The 15287-nt window shown below is 50.8% G+C and overlaps 8 protein-coding genes across 8 annotated transcripts; 3 read left to right on the top strand and 5 right to left on the bottom strand.

The window, feature by feature from the left end:
* Positions 1-584: 584 nt before the first annotated feature.
* On the bottom strand, positions 585-3626 carry BDV14DRAFT_202789 (uncharacterized protein; the record flags this gene model as incomplete). Its single annotated transcript, XM_073774127.1, has 2 exons — positions 585-2999; positions 3045-3626. 2 exons carry the CDS (start codon positions 3624-3626, stop codon positions 585-587), a joined length of 2997 nt encoding a protein of 998 aa, XP_073625422.1.
* Positions 3627-4200: 574 nt separating this feature from the next.
* On the bottom strand, positions 4201-4748 carry BDV14DRAFT_178361 (uncharacterized protein). Its single transcript, XM_073769568.1, has one exon. The coding sequence runs from the start codon at positions 4613-4615 to the stop codon at positions 4430-4432; it is 186 nt and encodes a 61-aa protein (XP_073625423.1). The 5' UTR covers positions 4616-4748; the 3' UTR covers positions 4201-4429.
* Positions 4749-4906: 158 nt separating this feature from the next.
* Positions 4907-5737, bottom strand: BDV14DRAFT_178362 (FKBP-type peptidyl-prolyl cis-trans isomerase). The gene is made up of 6 exons (XM_073769569.1): positions 5586-5737; positions 5472-5539; positions 5359-5419; positions 5280-5300; positions 5186-5227; positions 4907-5137 (listed from the first exon to the last, which is right to left on the bottom strand). The coding sequence occupies exons 1-6, from the start codon at positions 5720-5722 to the stop codon at positions 5074-5076; spliced, it is 393 nt and encodes a 130-aa protein (XP_073625424.1). The 5' UTR covers positions 5723-5737; the 3' UTR covers positions 4907-5073.
* Positions 5738-6812: 1075 nt separating this feature from the next.
* On the top strand, positions 6813-7648 carry BDV14DRAFT_106382 (uncharacterized protein). Its single transcript, XM_073765592.1, has 2 exons — positions 6813-7252; positions 7326-7648. Exons 1-2 carry the CDS (start codon positions 7026-7028, stop codon positions 7498-7500), a joined length of 402 nt encoding a protein of 133 aa, XP_073625425.1. The 5' UTR covers positions 6813-7025; the 3' UTR covers positions 7501-7648.
* Positions 7649-7675: 27 nt separating this feature from the next.
* BDV14DRAFT_210607 (major facilitator superfamily domain-containing protein) lies at positions 7676-9465 on the bottom strand (the record flags this gene model as incomplete). The annotated part of the gene is made up of 4 exons (XM_073775937.1): positions 9085-9465; positions 8638-9032; positions 8527-8583; positions 7676-8470 (listed from the first exon to the last, which is right to left on the bottom strand). The coding sequence occupies exons 1-4, from the start codon at positions 9200-9202 to the stop codon at positions 7676-7678; spliced, it is 1365 nt and encodes a 454-aa protein (XP_073625426.1). The 5' UTR covers positions 9203-9465.
* Positions 9466-9678: 213 nt separating this feature from the next.
* BDV14DRAFT_202793 (cytochrome P450) lies at positions 9679-11475 on the top strand (the record flags this gene model as incomplete). The annotated part of the gene is made up of 6 exons (XM_073774128.1): positions 9679-9831; positions 9885-10184; positions 10240-10376; positions 10428-10767; positions 10827-11118; positions 11171-11475. The coding sequence occupies 6 exons, from the start codon at positions 9679-9681 to the stop codon at positions 11473-11475; spliced, it is 1527 nt and encodes a 508-aa protein (XP_073625427.1).
* Positions 11476-11697: 222 nt separating this feature from the next.
* Positions 11698-13195, bottom strand: BDV14DRAFT_191563 (Zn(II)2Cys6 transcription factor; the record flags this gene model as incomplete). Its single annotated transcript, XM_073771509.1, has 3 exons — positions 11698-12507; positions 12562-12608; positions 12652-13195. The coding sequence occupies 3 exons, from the start codon at positions 13193-13195 to the stop codon at positions 11698-11700; spliced, it is 1401 nt and encodes a 466-aa protein (XP_073625428.1).
* Positions 13196-13708: 513 nt separating this feature from the next.
* On the top strand, positions 13709-15218 carry BDV14DRAFT_202795 (MFS general substrate transporter; the record flags this gene model as incomplete). Its single annotated transcript, XM_073774129.1, has 5 exons — positions 13709-13897; positions 13950-13964; positions 14018-14419; positions 14475-14828; positions 14886-15218. The coding sequence occupies 5 exons, from the start codon at positions 13709-13711 to the stop codon at positions 15216-15218; spliced, it is 1293 nt and encodes a 430-aa protein (XP_073625429.1).
* Between the last annotated feature and the right edge of the window lie 69 nt (positions 15219-15287).

The following is a 15287-nucleotide window of genomic DNA, read 5'->3' on the forward strand; positions in this document are numbered from 1 at the left end:
GTATCCGATCCGACGCTTGATCTCTGTTAGGCTGCTTCGGTTGTTGTTCTATAAAGCAAAGAGGAAAGAGCGAGGAGTGGACAGCAATTAAAGATTAATTCTGCGACGAAAATAAACCAGGAACAAAGCATAGGTCTGTATTTGAAAACGTCAATGAGACGAGACAAGCTGGGAGGTGAATGCATGTTCTTTCAGTTCGCTTACTAGGTACAATCTTTGTTTGGTAGTCAATCCGGAAGCAGGAATAGAACCTCGAACTTAGATCCAAAACCACGAGAATGGAGAAGGTTATGAGAAGAAAATACGGTCCGAAGGAAGAGGAAGAGGAAGGGGTTGGTAGGTGAATAACAATATCAAATATCTATTAACAATAGGTAATGTATGAGAACATATTCATAATTTTCGTTTTGGAGAACACTGGGTTCCCATCCCCAATCCATCCTATCCAACTCATCGAATACCAAGAAATAAATCGCCAGCATGATAAACGACCTTGAAATCTCCAACTCCAAACCAATAGCAAAACATGTCACATAGCCCATAGTCATTCCCATCCCCAAACACCATCTTTATCATAATAACTTTTACTGCGACGCCCCCCCATACTCCTCCGGAATACTTTCAAGTCCAGGATCCCCACCCCCACTCGGCCCAACAGGCGGAGCCCCAGCATAATGAAACGCAACAATACTCTCGCTAGACCCCGACGACCCCGTCGCCTGCCGCGACGCACCAACCTGGCTATTTGAGCCCTCTGAGCTGTTCTCGCCGTTCGAATTAAAGAGGGAGTCGTGGTCGGATTCAGATTCGCCTTGCGTGTCCTCGGCGCCGACGTCGGTTTCACCGTCGGCGTCGGCGTCATCGTCGGCGGAGGGATCGGAACCGGTGCTGTTGCCGGTGCTGGTTTCAGGCTCTGCGCTGGATGAGGTGTCTGTGCTTTCGGAGTGGTTCTGCTCCTGCTCAGTCTCCTGCTGTTGAGTGTGGTCGACGTTCATATTCATGTTAACATTCATACTTTCGTACCCAGCTGCCATATGTTGCGTCATGGCATCCGCATGCTTCGTTGTCCATTCCGCCGTAGTATAAATCTGCGACTGGGCCATGAACTGGTCGAATGCCGCGGGGTCCATCGTAGACTGTTGGCTCCCCGGAACAGCCGCATTGCGACGGTTTGGTGGCATGGCGAAGACGCTACCAGAGCCAGGGTTCATTGCAGACAGATCCTGGAATGGACTTTGCATTTGTGGAGTTGGGCCTGGGTTGAACGAGGAAGCACCACTGTCCTGACGGGGTCGCTTGATTTGGGGCTCGGCCTGTTGGTCAGCGGAGTCAGTGGACTCGAATCGCCGTTTGAGGCCGGCGGTGGCTGTCGGGAATTGATCACCGATGGTAGATCTTCGTGGCCGTACTTGAGACGGACCTTGAGCTTGAGCTTGTGGTTGCTGCGCCATCAGGTTCACCGGGTTGATTGTATCCGACGGAGTACGGCGCGCGTTTTGTAGTTGCTGAGCTTGCTCGGGGGTCATGTTTCCGTTCGCGAAAAACTCCTGCAAGTCGAAGTCTTGGGGCATCGGGAAGTTTGGATCCGCAAGCACGTCTAGAAGAGTCTTGTCGAATCCTGTCGAGGTTGGTCGTGAGGGACCTCGAGATGGCGGTGCGAGATTAGACTGGGGCGCGGTGAACTGCTGTTGAGGTTGGAAGGGACCTTGCTGGGTGGGCTGTATTGAAGCCGGGAAGGAAGGCTGCTGAGGAGTGTGGGCAGATCCAGGATAGGGGGTCTGCTGTGGTGTATGAACCGGGGCCACGAATGAAGTTTGCTGGGGAGGTGCCGACGCCGGATGACCAAACTGCAGAGGCGCCTTTATATCACGGGGTAATGAAGCCTGCTGAGCACAAGATGGGTATGAACCCGGAGGGGCCATTGGGCGGCGGTTCCGAGCAGGGCCTGCACGCCGGGGCTGATTCATTGGGTTTCTCCGCATAGTCGGAGGGGCGGTTTGAGGAGTATCCTGACGACCATACTGACCTGCCTGTTGAGCAGCTGCAGTGTCCACACTGAGGGGAATCCCAGGAGGCTGAGTTCCTCTAAAGGGACTCGGTCGTTGTAGAGTCCGTCCCAGAGTGGGAAATCTGTCCTCCGGTACAAATTTTGGCAGAATCTCCTGGAGATAGGTGAATGCGTCCATGAACCACTGGTTCTGGCCATGAAGGGTGTCAACCTCGTATCTTAGGCGGTGGTAGTTGTGGTAAAGCGCGTTGATGTACGCCTGCTCGGGGGTGAGCATCGCCGGATTAGGGTTGCGACCACCGGCGCCATTGTTGAAGGGTTGTCCTCGGCCTCCCATTCCCTGGCCCGCGCCTTGTTGTGGCATTCCACCATATTGCTGTCCCTGTCCGTATCCCTGCTGAGGGTAGAAGTTCTGCCCACCGTACGCGCCACCCGGAGCTGCATTCTGCATTCCAGGATGCATCCCGTCCTGCGCAGGAGTACCGAGATCGAGTCGCCTCATGCGGGCTCTTCTAGCAGGTCGATATTCCTCACCGTCAGGTCCAGTCACCAGTCTTCGCCCCGATGGTCTTGCTCGATACTCATGGACGGCCGGGTTAACGTGCGGCACTCCGTTCACGATGAACTGGGGGTTATTTCCTTGGTTCTCGTAGAGGACGGGGTTAACGTGCGGGTCGACGCCATACTGTTGCTTGTGCGCATCGTACCGCGCATCCTCCTGGCGCCATGCTGCAGGCTCGGGTCTGGCCTTGGTGTCTCTGATAGTCATTGGTGGGATCCATGGTGTTTCCGGGACAGGCGGTTGGTCAGATCGAAACCAAGTTTCAGAATTGGGTATGGTGTTTAGATCAGCTCCGGCGTTTGCAGTGCCTGTCAGCTCGCGCGTATGCAGTGTTCTTCGGTCGGTGTATGTGCAGCGGATGCCATTCTTGACGCAGGGTGTGCATGCGTTCTGGAAGTCGTGGTCGCAGGGGTTGCTTCTGCCATTGGCCTATGATGGTTAGTCGTGGTCGCGAAATGGGATAATAAAACTTACAAAACACCTGTCACAATTCCGTCCATTAACCTGTTGATGAGATCGCATCAGGCCGAGGTTGCGAATCAACAAACCATAGTCCATCTCAATTCGAGTGGTCGTAAAGTCCCAGCCATATCTTGTAGACCACAGCTCTTCAATGGCATCGCCGGCATTGCGCGAGTATCCCCAGCCCTTGCGCACAGAGTCGGGACGGGTGAACTTGGCTAGCAAGGTCTTGAGCTCGCCTGGAGTTGGGATGGGTAGGATGAAAATGTTCTTTTTCTTCTTTGACCGACTAACTCTCCAACGAGACGGGTCATACCAGGCCTCTTCATCTTGTGTCGCTCCTCCGTGACCGTACATTCTGGGGTTAGTGGTACGCGGCGCAATGGGGACAGTTCCCTGGGCATACTGGCGTCTTGGAGGACGATTTGACTGTCTTCTCGGCGGATGTTCGAACTCAGATTCATCTTCGCTCTCTGGGACGTGTTGGTACTCGTCGTCGTCGTCATCATGGTCCAGAGCGGTATCATGGTGGTCTTCAGGGTCAAAGAAGTCCTCGTGCCCTTCGACACCAAGCATATCCTGATGAACTGCCATTGCTGGATATTGAGTATTCCGAGGATTCTGAGTCTGATTTATGGGATTTCCTTGCCCACTGCTGCCAGCAGAATCACTAGAGTTATTGCGCGACTGAGCTCGTGTGAGAACCATCTTGAAAGCCCGTGAGGTGTGGAAAACGAATGTCTTTTATAATAAAGAGACTGGAGATTGTCGTACTATATGGACCATCAAGATCCTAGGATTTAAAAATGGAGGAGGAGAAATACCGGCCGCGTTGAAGGGGAGCAATGGAGTTTATGAATGAAGAGATTCAATCGTCATGGGACAACACAAGGTGCACAGGGGAAGAATCGGTCACTACACTCTCATTGCCTTGGCGCGAGCCGTGGCATAAAGCTCCTTCACCACTAAAATTAGGATGGGAAAGGCACTTTGATACTACAATAGCCGTGGCGCAGCGAGGGATGAACTTCCGTGGCTCGAGGGTGCAGCTTGGGTCTCGCATTGTCACTGGCATTGTCACTTGTATTGCATTCAGCTAGTTAAAGAGGGTTATTGAACATGAAACGGGACATTGGTGAAGAGGTGAGTGACTCAAAAGTTCTCAATCTGTGAAATGACGCACTCGACCGGTTTTGGCAGTTTCGAGGGCAGCTACAGTATCTTCTGGGCAACTGCGAACATCCCCCTTCTCTTCGTCCACAACCACCAGCAAGAAATTCATAATCCTTGATTTTGAGTGAAGAATACGATAGAACACTCGATGGAAGTCTACTTTGTCCCATGAAACTCAGTCTCAGACTCGAGATAAACATCCCGTTGTGCCATTTCTTTGTCTGTTAGAGGTGCGGCAGCCCATGCCTGGCAGTAGGGCTCACAATCGTCACCAACAAAGACCCACAAAGAAGCCGAAACGTCCAAATTAGGAGATTCCGAACAAAGAGGTTGGCACGTGCGATGAGAAAGAGTGGTTCGTGAAAGATCTTCAGGGTCGAGGCGCCTCTGAACCCGTGAATTGCTGACATCGGCCAATGGGCTGTCTGATGGGGGCTTGATGTAGCTTGCTCAGTGAACAGCGAGGTGGAAATAGAGTGTTTCCATGACGAATATGTGCTCTTCTCTGTCTCGGTGTAGCTAGGTACGATTTCATCTTCATGATCATCCAGCTTGTGGCTACGGACTCTCCGCTTGTTTGCCGGGGAGACCCAATCAAAACACGAATTGGAGATGCCAGAAATGCGAAAGTGAGGGTAATCGCATCACCGAGAGACACAAATGACGAGTTCCTGAAAAGACAGATACTTGTTGCCTCTATTGGCTGCATCGGCATGGAATTGCTTCAGAAATGAGCCTGTCTAAGTTCCATTGGAGGAGGGAATAATATAGTACATAATAACAGTGACTGCCTCTCACATGCCACTGCGACATTGACAGAACCAGCCTTCGGACTGACATTTCCGGTCCCAGCGGGTCGCGTATGCGTTCAGGTTTTCTCGGAGTCATCCGACTCAAGACTCCGGCCATTGATGGCAAGAAGCTCGACGTTACTGTAGCATCATTAGCATGACGCCAGATGTAATTAAGACGCCACTTACAATACGAGAGTCGAGTTCCCAGGAATAAACGGCGGGGCGCCTCTGTTGACAGTTAGGATGAGCTCCTAGTCGTTGTGGGGTAGCATAAACCTACTTCTCGCCATATGCATAATGCCTATCACGTAGTATCTGATTAGTCTTGGTTCGAGAAGAGATAATAGAAAAACACATACGGCCCAAATGTGAGATACGATTTCTCTCCCAGACTCATACCCAAAATACCGACCTCCCATCCTGTGCAGTCCATTAGCAGAGACTAGGCTCAAAATAATGTACCAGAACAAACCTTTAATGACATTGCCCATACCAATCTGGAACGTAAATGGTCTCCCCCTCTTAATACTACTATCAAACCTATAGAGAGTCAGATGCCTTCCTCGTACTTCCACTTGAACCATACCGTCTTCCCCTATTCCACGACCGCATCGGATCAAAGAGATAGCCGTGATAATGGACCGTCACCATATCCCCAGGTTTGGGATAATCTATCCCATTTCCAGGGCGGATAATGTCTTTGATAAAGTCAATGAGACCCATTGTCGCGCGTTTTGGTGAGGTCTGCTGTCGTCGGAGATAACGCGGATGACACGAGTTTGTTTCTGCCTCAGGCCGCACAACTATTCTTATGTCAGCACGTTACTCCCAGAAGAGTAATCTGGTTGTCGATCATCGCCCCCCCGAATTTATATTCGGCCGGTCCAGGTATTTTTATCTTTTACTTGATAATTTTCACGAATGTTGCCTTGCATCTTTGACAAGATGCTCCAAATTCACGGCCCAGACTCTCATACCCTGGAATGTGCAAGAAGTTGGCCAGTTATTCGAAAACCCCGTTACATTCACTGATAATAGGTACCCCTCCGGAAGTACCGCCCGCCGCCACAACTGAATCCAAACCATGCCCAGGCAGGTGTCTTCTCTTCTGGTTACGTGGGAATACCTCTCTCAGCATTTGCCTCCGAGCATCTGAAGATATAGACCAGTGCCAAACGCCCCTTGTTGTCTCTAGGGGTGACAGTGTCACCTCATCGAGCACCATGTCAGTATCAAGGAATACCGCGAGTTCTAAGGAACAGAGAGACTCTGGATCACGTATCAAAGGTGCGCCTGTCAATGGGCATGATGAAGAGGCAGCTACATCAGAGCAAGCAATCGATCAACTTGCAGCAAACACCGTCGCACCCTCGAAACGCACCATGTCACATCCCAGTCAAAATGGCACTACCCCCAAAACAACCTCAGAGGTGAGGATTCGGCCGAACGCGAACTTTATTCGCCAACTAAGACTTTGAGGGGCGATGGAGTATCGGGGGTTTTTGGATGATAGGCGGTTGGTTTGGGGGTTTCATAGGCTTAGTGAGGGGAGGCCGGTGCCGGGGGTGCCGGAGTGATGGTCGTACCATGCATTCTTTTTATTTCATGGTATAAACATGAGGTTGTATGGGATATGGCGTGGCTTCTGTGGACTGGCTGCTGGTCTTTCCTTAGTTTTTCTGTAAGGGTCATTTTAATTTATAGTTGTTCGCCAAGTGTTCAAGTTTTCGGGCAGATGTGGGTGCTTATTATGATTGAAGATAATGGCGGTATTACAGACGTGAAGGTATAAATGAGCTTGTTCTAAACAGATACATATGTTCCTTACACATGTTCAGTCTTTCTCGCCCATTGAGGCTCTGTTCATTCCCCCTGTAACGCCATCCTATACCTATTCAATCACGTGACCATCCCACCACCAGCGCTTTCCTTCGGCTTCATCGCAAAGGTGTCTCCAACTCTTTCTTACCTGCAATCCAACAACCACCATATACAATCCCTCCTCACAACCTAATAACTTCTCAAAATGGTGATTCTGACAAAATTCACCCTTCCCTCCACTAAGCGCGACCTCTTCCCAGAATACCCGGTAGACGATACCCCGTTCTTCCTCGCTTTCCTAGCCTCAACAGACCCGGCCACAAACAAACCATGGTGTCCGGACGTTGAAGCCGCGTTGCCACGATTAAATGAGACTTTTGTTGATTCGGGGGCGAGATGTTGTGGGTATGTTCATGTGGGACAGAAAGATGCGTAAGATCCCCGCCGCATTTCAATTGACGGTTTTCTTTTGACATGAGCCATAATGTTAATGATTTGAGAACAGGTGGAAAGATCTCTCGAACGTCTTTCGGACAGAGTGGGGTGTGAAATGTGTGCCTACGCTTGTGAGGTACGAGGTTGTTGATGGGGAGGTTAGGGACGTGGGACGGTTGGAGGAGGGAGAGATTTTGGATGCGGAAAAGTTGAGGGGGTTTGTCTTTGAGGAGGCGAAGGTATAAGTTGAGCTTCAGGATGAGATGGGATGGGAGGGACTTGAGGATTACTTCTTCTATTCGTGTGTGCTGTTCTATGTCGACTGGATGACGTTGACGGCGTCTTGAGAGAGTGCGCTTTAATAGCCAATACTAAAGTTTCTGCGCAAGACAGTATCAAACTTCTATAAACATGCAGTGTCTACAGCATATAAACTCCCTTACCTTCCTTCCCTTCAGTCCTATTCAACCGCGCATAAACAACCCTCATCCCAACACAAATAAGCAAAAACCCAGCTAAACATCCCGAAACAATGACCAGCGCCGGCCGATAAGTCGGCGCATCCTGAGCCCGATAAACAGCGCTCGATACAATCCCGCCCAAATTCTGCGTCATGGAGATCAACCCCAGCGCTACCGCGCGCTCAGACGTAATTTTTACATTCGCGCCTATCCAGGCAGGAAGGAGCAGGAGAGGCAGGAATGTTCCTGAGACAATGAGGTATGTAAGAAAATATCCCACGCCCCCTTCATGCACAAGATCCAGCGAGGCAAAGAGAATCCACCCAATGAGCGCGACGGTGCCGGATCCGATGGCGTAGTATGCCCTTTGTTGCGTGAAATCCGATAACCACGAGACGCTCATCATGACAGTTGCAGCAACGAGATTCGGGCCGATAGTTAGCAAATTCGCATGGACAGTATCATTCGTAAGACGCTTGATCATAACGGGTAGGAAATTCGAACTACTCGCTGACCCGACGCCGCAGAGGAATGTTGAGAATGCGAAGGCCCATATCTTCCAATCTCTGAGGACGGAGAGGCCGTTCAGCCAAGAGATTTCCGTTTGTCCATGGGCCATCCGTTGCGCGGCACATTGCTTTTGTGCGGATGTAAAAAAGCGTGATGTTTCGACGGAGCGAGGAAGCCAGGGCAGAGCCCAGGATCCCACGATCACGCCCATGGCGCCTTCTATTAGGAAGAGGTATTGCCAGCCCTGGGGTGGGTATAGCGGTTAGTTGCATGAGTGTTCTTCCGTGGGTTTGATCATACCGTCAATGGACCGTCCCACTGGAACGCTCTATACGCGATCAAACCGCTGATAGCGCCCTAGGTTGATAATTAGCAAGGGGAGGACGTAGAATGAAGGCTGAATACACTAACCGCAATGAACCCCATGATATAAAAGAACGACAACCGAAACGCGAGCTCCTTCTTCGTATAGAACAACGAACAATAGAATGTCGCGCACGGCATGAAACCCGCCTCCATCATACCGAGAATAAGACGACACCCCAAAAGACCTCCGAAGCCTTTAACAACAACAGTAATAATAGCTAGTCCACCCCATCCGATGGCAAGGACCGGAAGAACAAGCGATGGATTGAACCGGTTCGCTAGGACAGCAGCGGGGATATTGAAGATCGAGTAAGGAACGTAGAAGAAGATAAGGACTAGCGAGTATTGATTCCCCACTAGGTCGAGGTCCGCTTCGAGTGTCGCCGTCTTCGCATTTCCGAGGTTTGCTCGGTCGAGGGTATGTGTTAGGTATAGGAGAGCTGGACAAGTGTCAGTCGGGAGAATGTTGAGCGACGCGTTCTGAGAACGTACCGAGTGTTGGGAGCAAGACAGCGTCTAGTCGTCTCACGAGGGATCTCTCAACAGCTGGATCAATTGGCTCGATTTGAAGAATATTAGACGCCTCAACGTCTGGAGCCTTGCTATCCATATCTGTTTATGAAGGGATCCTGTTCCGAATTGTGGTGGTTCTGTACGCTCTCCAATACACCGGCAGCGTCCGACTTTAAAGAAAGTATCCCTGTAGAAGGGACTGTTGGAGTAAACTGCGCCATACTAGACGACCAAGGTCAAATGTTCTGCAGTTTGCAGGTCGGTTGCACAAATGCCATCATTGGGGTAGGTGTTGATGACATGTCGCAGCAATGAGGGCTGGCCATTCGCGGGACGTTGATAAGCTAGGTTGAGACTCACCTTAACGGCCATCAATGGCGTGACACAGAACTGTCGGGAAATGCAATTATTCCGTTTCTTCCAGTGTTAAAGGATTGGGTGTTGATACTCAGACGAGATATAAAGAAGGTCGAGGAAGCTAGGTTCCCTGCAAGAAGACTTCCTTCCACGCCGCACTCAGTCAGGGCTCCCGATCGTTCCTTCCCAGCGCGTCAAGTAAGATCTGAGACAACGATGTCCCTCATTTATGTGTCCTTATTGGGACCTGCGATGCTCATCACCGCATTTCTTCTGTACGTTTCTGTTAATGAAATTGTCCGCTGGACTTGCCGAATAAAAGGCCTTCCCGGGCCCCGCGGGCTGCCATTAGTCGGCAACCTTCGTGACGTACGTGGAACCGCAAATTTGCTTAATATATAGAGGAATACTAATCGCGGCAGATAAACCGCACGTTCTCAGCAGAACAATACCGCAAATGGTCCCTGACCTACGGCCCAGTCTACCAGGTTCGACTCGGCAATACCCCCGTGGTAATCGTCAACGGTGCAGAAGAAGCCAAGACACTGTTCTTGAACCAGAGTTCTGCGTTGATTTCGCGACCGGTTTTCCACGTTTTGCATAAAACTGTCAGTAATAATGTCGCTAGCATAGGGACGAGTCCGTGGAATGAGAGTTGTAAGACGAGACGGAAAATTGCAGCGTCGGCGCTAAATCGGCCGCAGGTTAGGAGTTATGAGCCTGTGAGTACTCCTTGGCACAGCATACCACATAAAACTGACTGACCTTTACCGGTAGATCATTCTACGCGAAACAGAAGACTTCATCAACGGTCTCTCCGCAGACTCGGGGGACGGTACCCTTGATACAGATTTCACAGCTGCAGTCCATCGCCTGTCCTTGAACATGGTAATGACGCTAAACTATGGGAGAAGGTACCTGCACATCTCAGCTTTACATCACAGGAAACTGACTTGCGAAAATAGGATTGCAAAGATAACCGACCTAAAAGATGATTCTTTCTACGCCGAAGTCATCGAAGTCGAAAACGAGATCTCACGACTACGTTCCACATCCAAAAATATATCGAATTACATTCCACTTTTACGCCTTCTGGAGCCAATCTTCTGGCGAAAGTCCGCTGCGCATTCAGCTGCCATTGGAAGAAGGCGTATTGCGTATAATAATGAGTTGCTTCACCGGCTTAAGGACGCTGTTGCGCGCGATGAAGATGTCCCTTGTATACAGGGGAATGTCCTTCGGGATCCTGAGGCCGCGGGGTTGACTGATGGTGAGGTACTCAGTATTAGCTTTAGTATGATGGCTGTGAGTATCCTCCTCCCTTGACCGTCCTGTGAGGGTTCATGTTCTCACAGTATGCATAGGGCGCAGACAGCACACAACCAACCCTCGGCTGGGCATTCCTCCTCCTCGCGCATCGACAAGATATTCAAAAGAAAGCATTCCAGGAGCTCCAGAGTGTCGTCGGTACCGAATACAAGCCCAACAAAACTAAAGACGTCGAGTACATATACGCTCTCGTCAAGGAAGTCCTCCGCTTCTACACGCCCTTACCCTTGTCCATGCCCCGCGAGACAACAGCGCCAGTTCAGTACAAGGACACAGCTATACCAGCGGGAACAATGGTCTTCCTAAATGCCTGGGCCTGTAATCACGGTCCGTCACCCCTACGGAAATTACTCGATTCATATACTCATCATCGTTCCAGACACATCCCTCTTCCCCACCCCCTGGACATTTGATCCCAATCGGTGGGTCACAAACACCTCCAAACACGCACACCAATTCGCATTCGGGTACGGGTCGAGAATGTGTGTTGCATCTCATCTTGCAACGAGACTAGTATATACAGTGTTATACCATGCCATTGCGAGATTCGAGATTCGGCCTGCTGAGGGGCAGGATGAGAGTGAGGCGGACCCGATTAAAGGGATAAGGGATCCGACTGCTTTGAGTGCTAGTCCGAGGGGTGGGAGGGTAAGGTTTGTTCCTAGGGGGATGTTTAGTGAGTAGGGAGTGTTTAGAAGATAGCAGAATTGGATATGCAGCTGGCCACGGGGGCTTGGGTTCTACGATAGTTTTGACCTCCGTCAATGCTAGATATTGGAAAGGAATCTTGGAAGATAAACCGGGTCAGATATATGCAATTGAAATCAGAGGAAACCTCGAAACATGTTTATATTCAGTTAAGGTGTCCAGGGATGTTAATACAGAGGGTGGATAACTCTGTCCACTTTAAACAAGTAAAGCTGGGTACGCCAACCTGAGCACTCCACCACTATTTGCACAATGCAATTCCCGGTCGTATTCTTCCCTCCACACTCGCCTCAAGAACGACAAGTTTCTTGAAAATATCTCCGACCGGAAGCGCTGATAGATCGACTTCAATTTGTTCGCGATTGCAGTTCTATGTGTTCTGTCAACGGCGCGAATACCGACCACAACCAGTGGCCAGCATATGAAGCCATCGGAAGGAGAGTCAGGCGGGAGGTGAGATAAGTAGAACATGAATGATGATACCAGGTCCTGGACGGAATCATCATGATCTAAGGCTGTCGGGCAAACAATCTGTCGGATGTGAATTAGATAGGCGAGACGGTAGAGCTCGAAGGTTATCCCGTCGGTTATTTGTGCCGAAGTCATGCCAGGACTAATTTGGAATGGCTGTCGGAAATTCTGTAGCTCAGTAGCTGCGTTGAGGAGACCAGAGTGACTGTCAGCGCTGGGAAGAGGGACGTTTTGAGGGTTAGATAGATAACGTGACAGGCGGAAGATTATGGGGAATGCTTTTTGAGAAGTGCCCACAATCGTCCCCGTTTGGAGGTAGTCGTGTAAAAAGGGGGACTCGAAAATGTAGCTGCTATTGTGAAAGTCGAGAGAGACGCCGTTGGTGAAGGAGGTGATGGAGAAGAAATAACAGAACATCTCGACGAGCAAGCGACGAAGATTGAGGTTGGGTGGAGTGCTGTATAAGCGGCCGCGGAGGAGGGTGGCAGCCGCATTGAGATGGGGGATGATCCGAGCAGTATCCGAGTAATTTTGTGACTGTAAGGGATTAGCATTTCTTCAGAATACCAGTGGGGTACATGTAGGACATACTTCGTGTAGACAAAAGAGTGCAACCGCCAACAAGGTCTGGTCTGCTGCTTGTCAGCTGTTGATCGCCAACAATCCGAGGGATATCCCTACCGGATGCCAGATCATCCCCTTGCGTCCCAGAACCAAGAGCCTCACGCAAGCCAGAAATAGCCCGACCATAGTATTCAACGGCGGCAGCCTGCATCTCAACCGAGGGATCATACTTAAGAAGATCTTCCGCAGCAATCATAAGAACGCAGTGGAGAATAAAGGGGCTCTCCATGGCCTCTGGAAAGAGCTGAAAGAGGATAATATTGCGACTATTTCCAGTCTGGGATGTAAGCCACATGGGCCCATATTGACTAAAATGGTGTAAAAGTCGACGGACAAGGTCTGGGCCGGGAAGGTGGAAGACAGTCACCATGGCCGCCAACTCAGCAGGGAGAGAATTGTCAGAAACAATAAGACGCCGGCGCGGTCGCCGCGTTTGCCGGACTGTCTCAGCTGGTGGCCAGACACAGTCCAACCCATTTCGCTGGCAGGCTGCACAGGTTGGCCTCCGCTCGTCGCATTTCTTCTTGCGCCGTCGACACACTAGGCAGCCATTCTTGGAGTGTGGGGCAGATCGCGCATTTCTCAGGTTCACAGTGGCCATGATAAGGGTTATCGTCTCAGGGCCATGGTAGGTCGGTGACAGTGTGGTGCTGGGCTGAGGACGGAGAAGGGAAGGTGCGATGGTGTCAAGGTTGAAAATCAGGAATGACGCAGAGGCCGCCCTGGCAAACAGCGCGGATCTTAAACGACCAACATCAGTTAGAGGCGATGGATTTGCGGGGAGCCCCAAGGATTTTAGCCTGATATTGGCCTGTTATAGGCTGTTGGACTGGGTAGAGGTCGAAGGATTCTCCACCCCACGAGGTCCCAGTCTGGGCGCTGCTGAACGAGGTTCCTCTTATGGCAAGGACCCCAGCGCAATGATCTTGACCCGTACGCTCAGGACTGCGTCCTGTTTATTTTCAGATTACTAAATGACTAAAGATGTGGGCGCATAATGCGGTCAAGGAGAAGAGCTCTGGTCATGCGCTCGCCACGAGTCCACAATGCCTATAAAGGTATCGTCCATCGCTTTTCGGCTGTGAAATGCGTCAAGAACTGTCATTGCAAGACAATGAACTCGCCAACCGAAAAGAACCGCGACCCAGAGGCCTTGGGTAGTGGAGGAAATCAACAATTTGAAGAGGTCGCTGTGGTGGCTCCCTCCTCGAACAGATGGAATTCTCCAAGATTGAACATATTTCGCGTCTTGACGACTTTTTGGGTCTTCTTGGTTATGGGAGCTAACGATGCCGCATATGGAGTATGCTTCTTTCCCAAAATCGCACAGCTATAAGGCTAATGGATATGTTCAGGGGCTACTTCCTTACGTTGGTCGTTCGATATCCCAGATCCAGGGACACCACTAACGAAGTCTCTACAGCTCCAAGAATACTACAACATTTCGCACATGGTGGTGTCAGTGGTATTTATTTCACCATTAGTAGGCTACGTCTTCGCGGCTCTAGTTAACAACAAACTCCATGTTACGCTGGGCCAGCGAGGAGTTGCTGTTATCGCACCAATCTGTCATCTAATCGGATACATTCTTGCGTGTGTTCACCCCCCGTATCCGGTTCTGGTCATAGCCTATATCTTCGCCGGGACAGCGAACGGCCTACATGAAGCGGCATGGAACACGTATATCGGGAACATGGAGAACTCGAGCGAAATCCTGGGAATGTTACATGGGATATATGGTCTCGGAGCGGTTATCAGTCCCCTTGTCGCCACGAACCTCGTTACGAGAGAGAATGTCGGATGGTGGTACTTCTATTTTTTCATGGTACTCTACCTTCTTCCCAATGCCGCTCTCTACACACGATTAACTATACCACCAGATCGGAATCTCCGCAATTTCAGCGGTAATCTCCCCCCTCGCGTTCTGGCGCTTCACAGGCGCCGCATACCGGAAGTCCCGAGAAGCCAGCGGCGAGCTCCAAGGAGGTCTAAAAGACGCCCTCTTCACTCGCGCCGCAGCACGCACATCCTGGCTCTGCGCGTTTCTCTTACTCCTCTATGTCGGCGTCGAAGTTACCATCGGCGGCTGGATCGTCGAGATAATGCTCGAGGTCCGGCACGCAGATTCTTATCCTGCTGGTATGACGGCGACGGGGTATTGGCTTGGTATTACCGTTGGAAGAATGGTTTTGGGGTTCGTAACGGCTAGAATTGGGGCAAAGATAGCTACTGCGGTATTTATCCCTTCCTCGCTCTACAGGTGTTCAAAACTGACATATAATGCTGAATAGCTCTACATAACCCTCTCCATAGCATTCGCCCTAATCCTCTGGCTAGTCCCACACTTCCTCGCCTCTGCGGTCTCAGTCGCAATCCAAGGATTCTTCCTCGGTCCGCTCTTCCCATCTGTTGTTCTAGTAATGACGCAGTTACTTCCCAAGCACCTGCACGTCGCGGCTATTGGATTTGTCGCTGCATTTGGGGGCGGCGGCGCGGCCGTTTTGCCGTTTGTTGCGGGGGGGATTGCGGAGGGGAGTGGCGTGGGTAATCTTTTTCCGTTCGTTGTTGCTGCGAGTGGGGGGATTTTGGTGCTGTGGTTGGCTTTGCCTAGGCTCAAGCCTTGATCGTGGTAGGGGTGGTAGGGGTGGTTAAATGTAAGTTTGGGTTTGCTGCGCCTGGAAGGTATGGTGGAA

This window comes from Aspergillus stella-maris (genome assembly GCF_047715825.1).
Source record: "Aspergillus stella-maris strain CBS 113639 unplaced genomic scaffold BDV14scaffold_51, whole genome shotgun sequence".
Classification (NCBI taxonomy): domain Eukaryota; kingdom Fungi; phylum Ascomycota; class Eurotiomycetes; order Eurotiales; family Aspergillaceae; genus Aspergillus; species Aspergillus stella-maris.

What these genes read in the sequence shown, in the direction of transcription:
- BDV14DRAFT_178361 (XM_073769568.1), bottom strand. Translation starts at nt 4,615, where the DNA reads ATGTCAGCAATTCACGGGTTCAGAGGCGCCTCGACCCTGAAGATCTTT.
- BDV14DRAFT_178362 (XM_073769569.1), bottom strand. Translation starts at nt 5,722, where the DNA reads ATGGGTCTCATTGACTTTATCAAAGACATTATCCGCCCTGGAAATGGG. An exon ending in TCGTGGAATAGGGGAAGACG is followed by an intron (nt 5,540 to 5,585) that starts GTATGGTTCAAG and finishes GACTCTCTATAG; the next exon opens with GTTTGATAGTAGTATTAAGA. An exon ending in TCGTATCTCACATTTGGGCC is followed by an intron (nt 5,301 to 5,358) that starts GTATGTGTTTTT and finishes ACTACGTGATAG; the next exon opens with GCATTATGCATATGGCGAGA.
- BDV14DRAFT_106382 (XM_073765592.1), top strand. Translation starts at nt 7,026, where the DNA reads ATGGTGATTCTGACAAAATTCACCCTTCCCTCCACTAAGCGCGACCTC. An exon ending in CATGTGGGACAGAAAGATGC is followed by an intron (nt 7,253 to 7,325) that starts GTAAGATCCCCG and finishes ATTTGAGAACAG; the next exon opens with GTGGAAAGATCTCTCGAACG.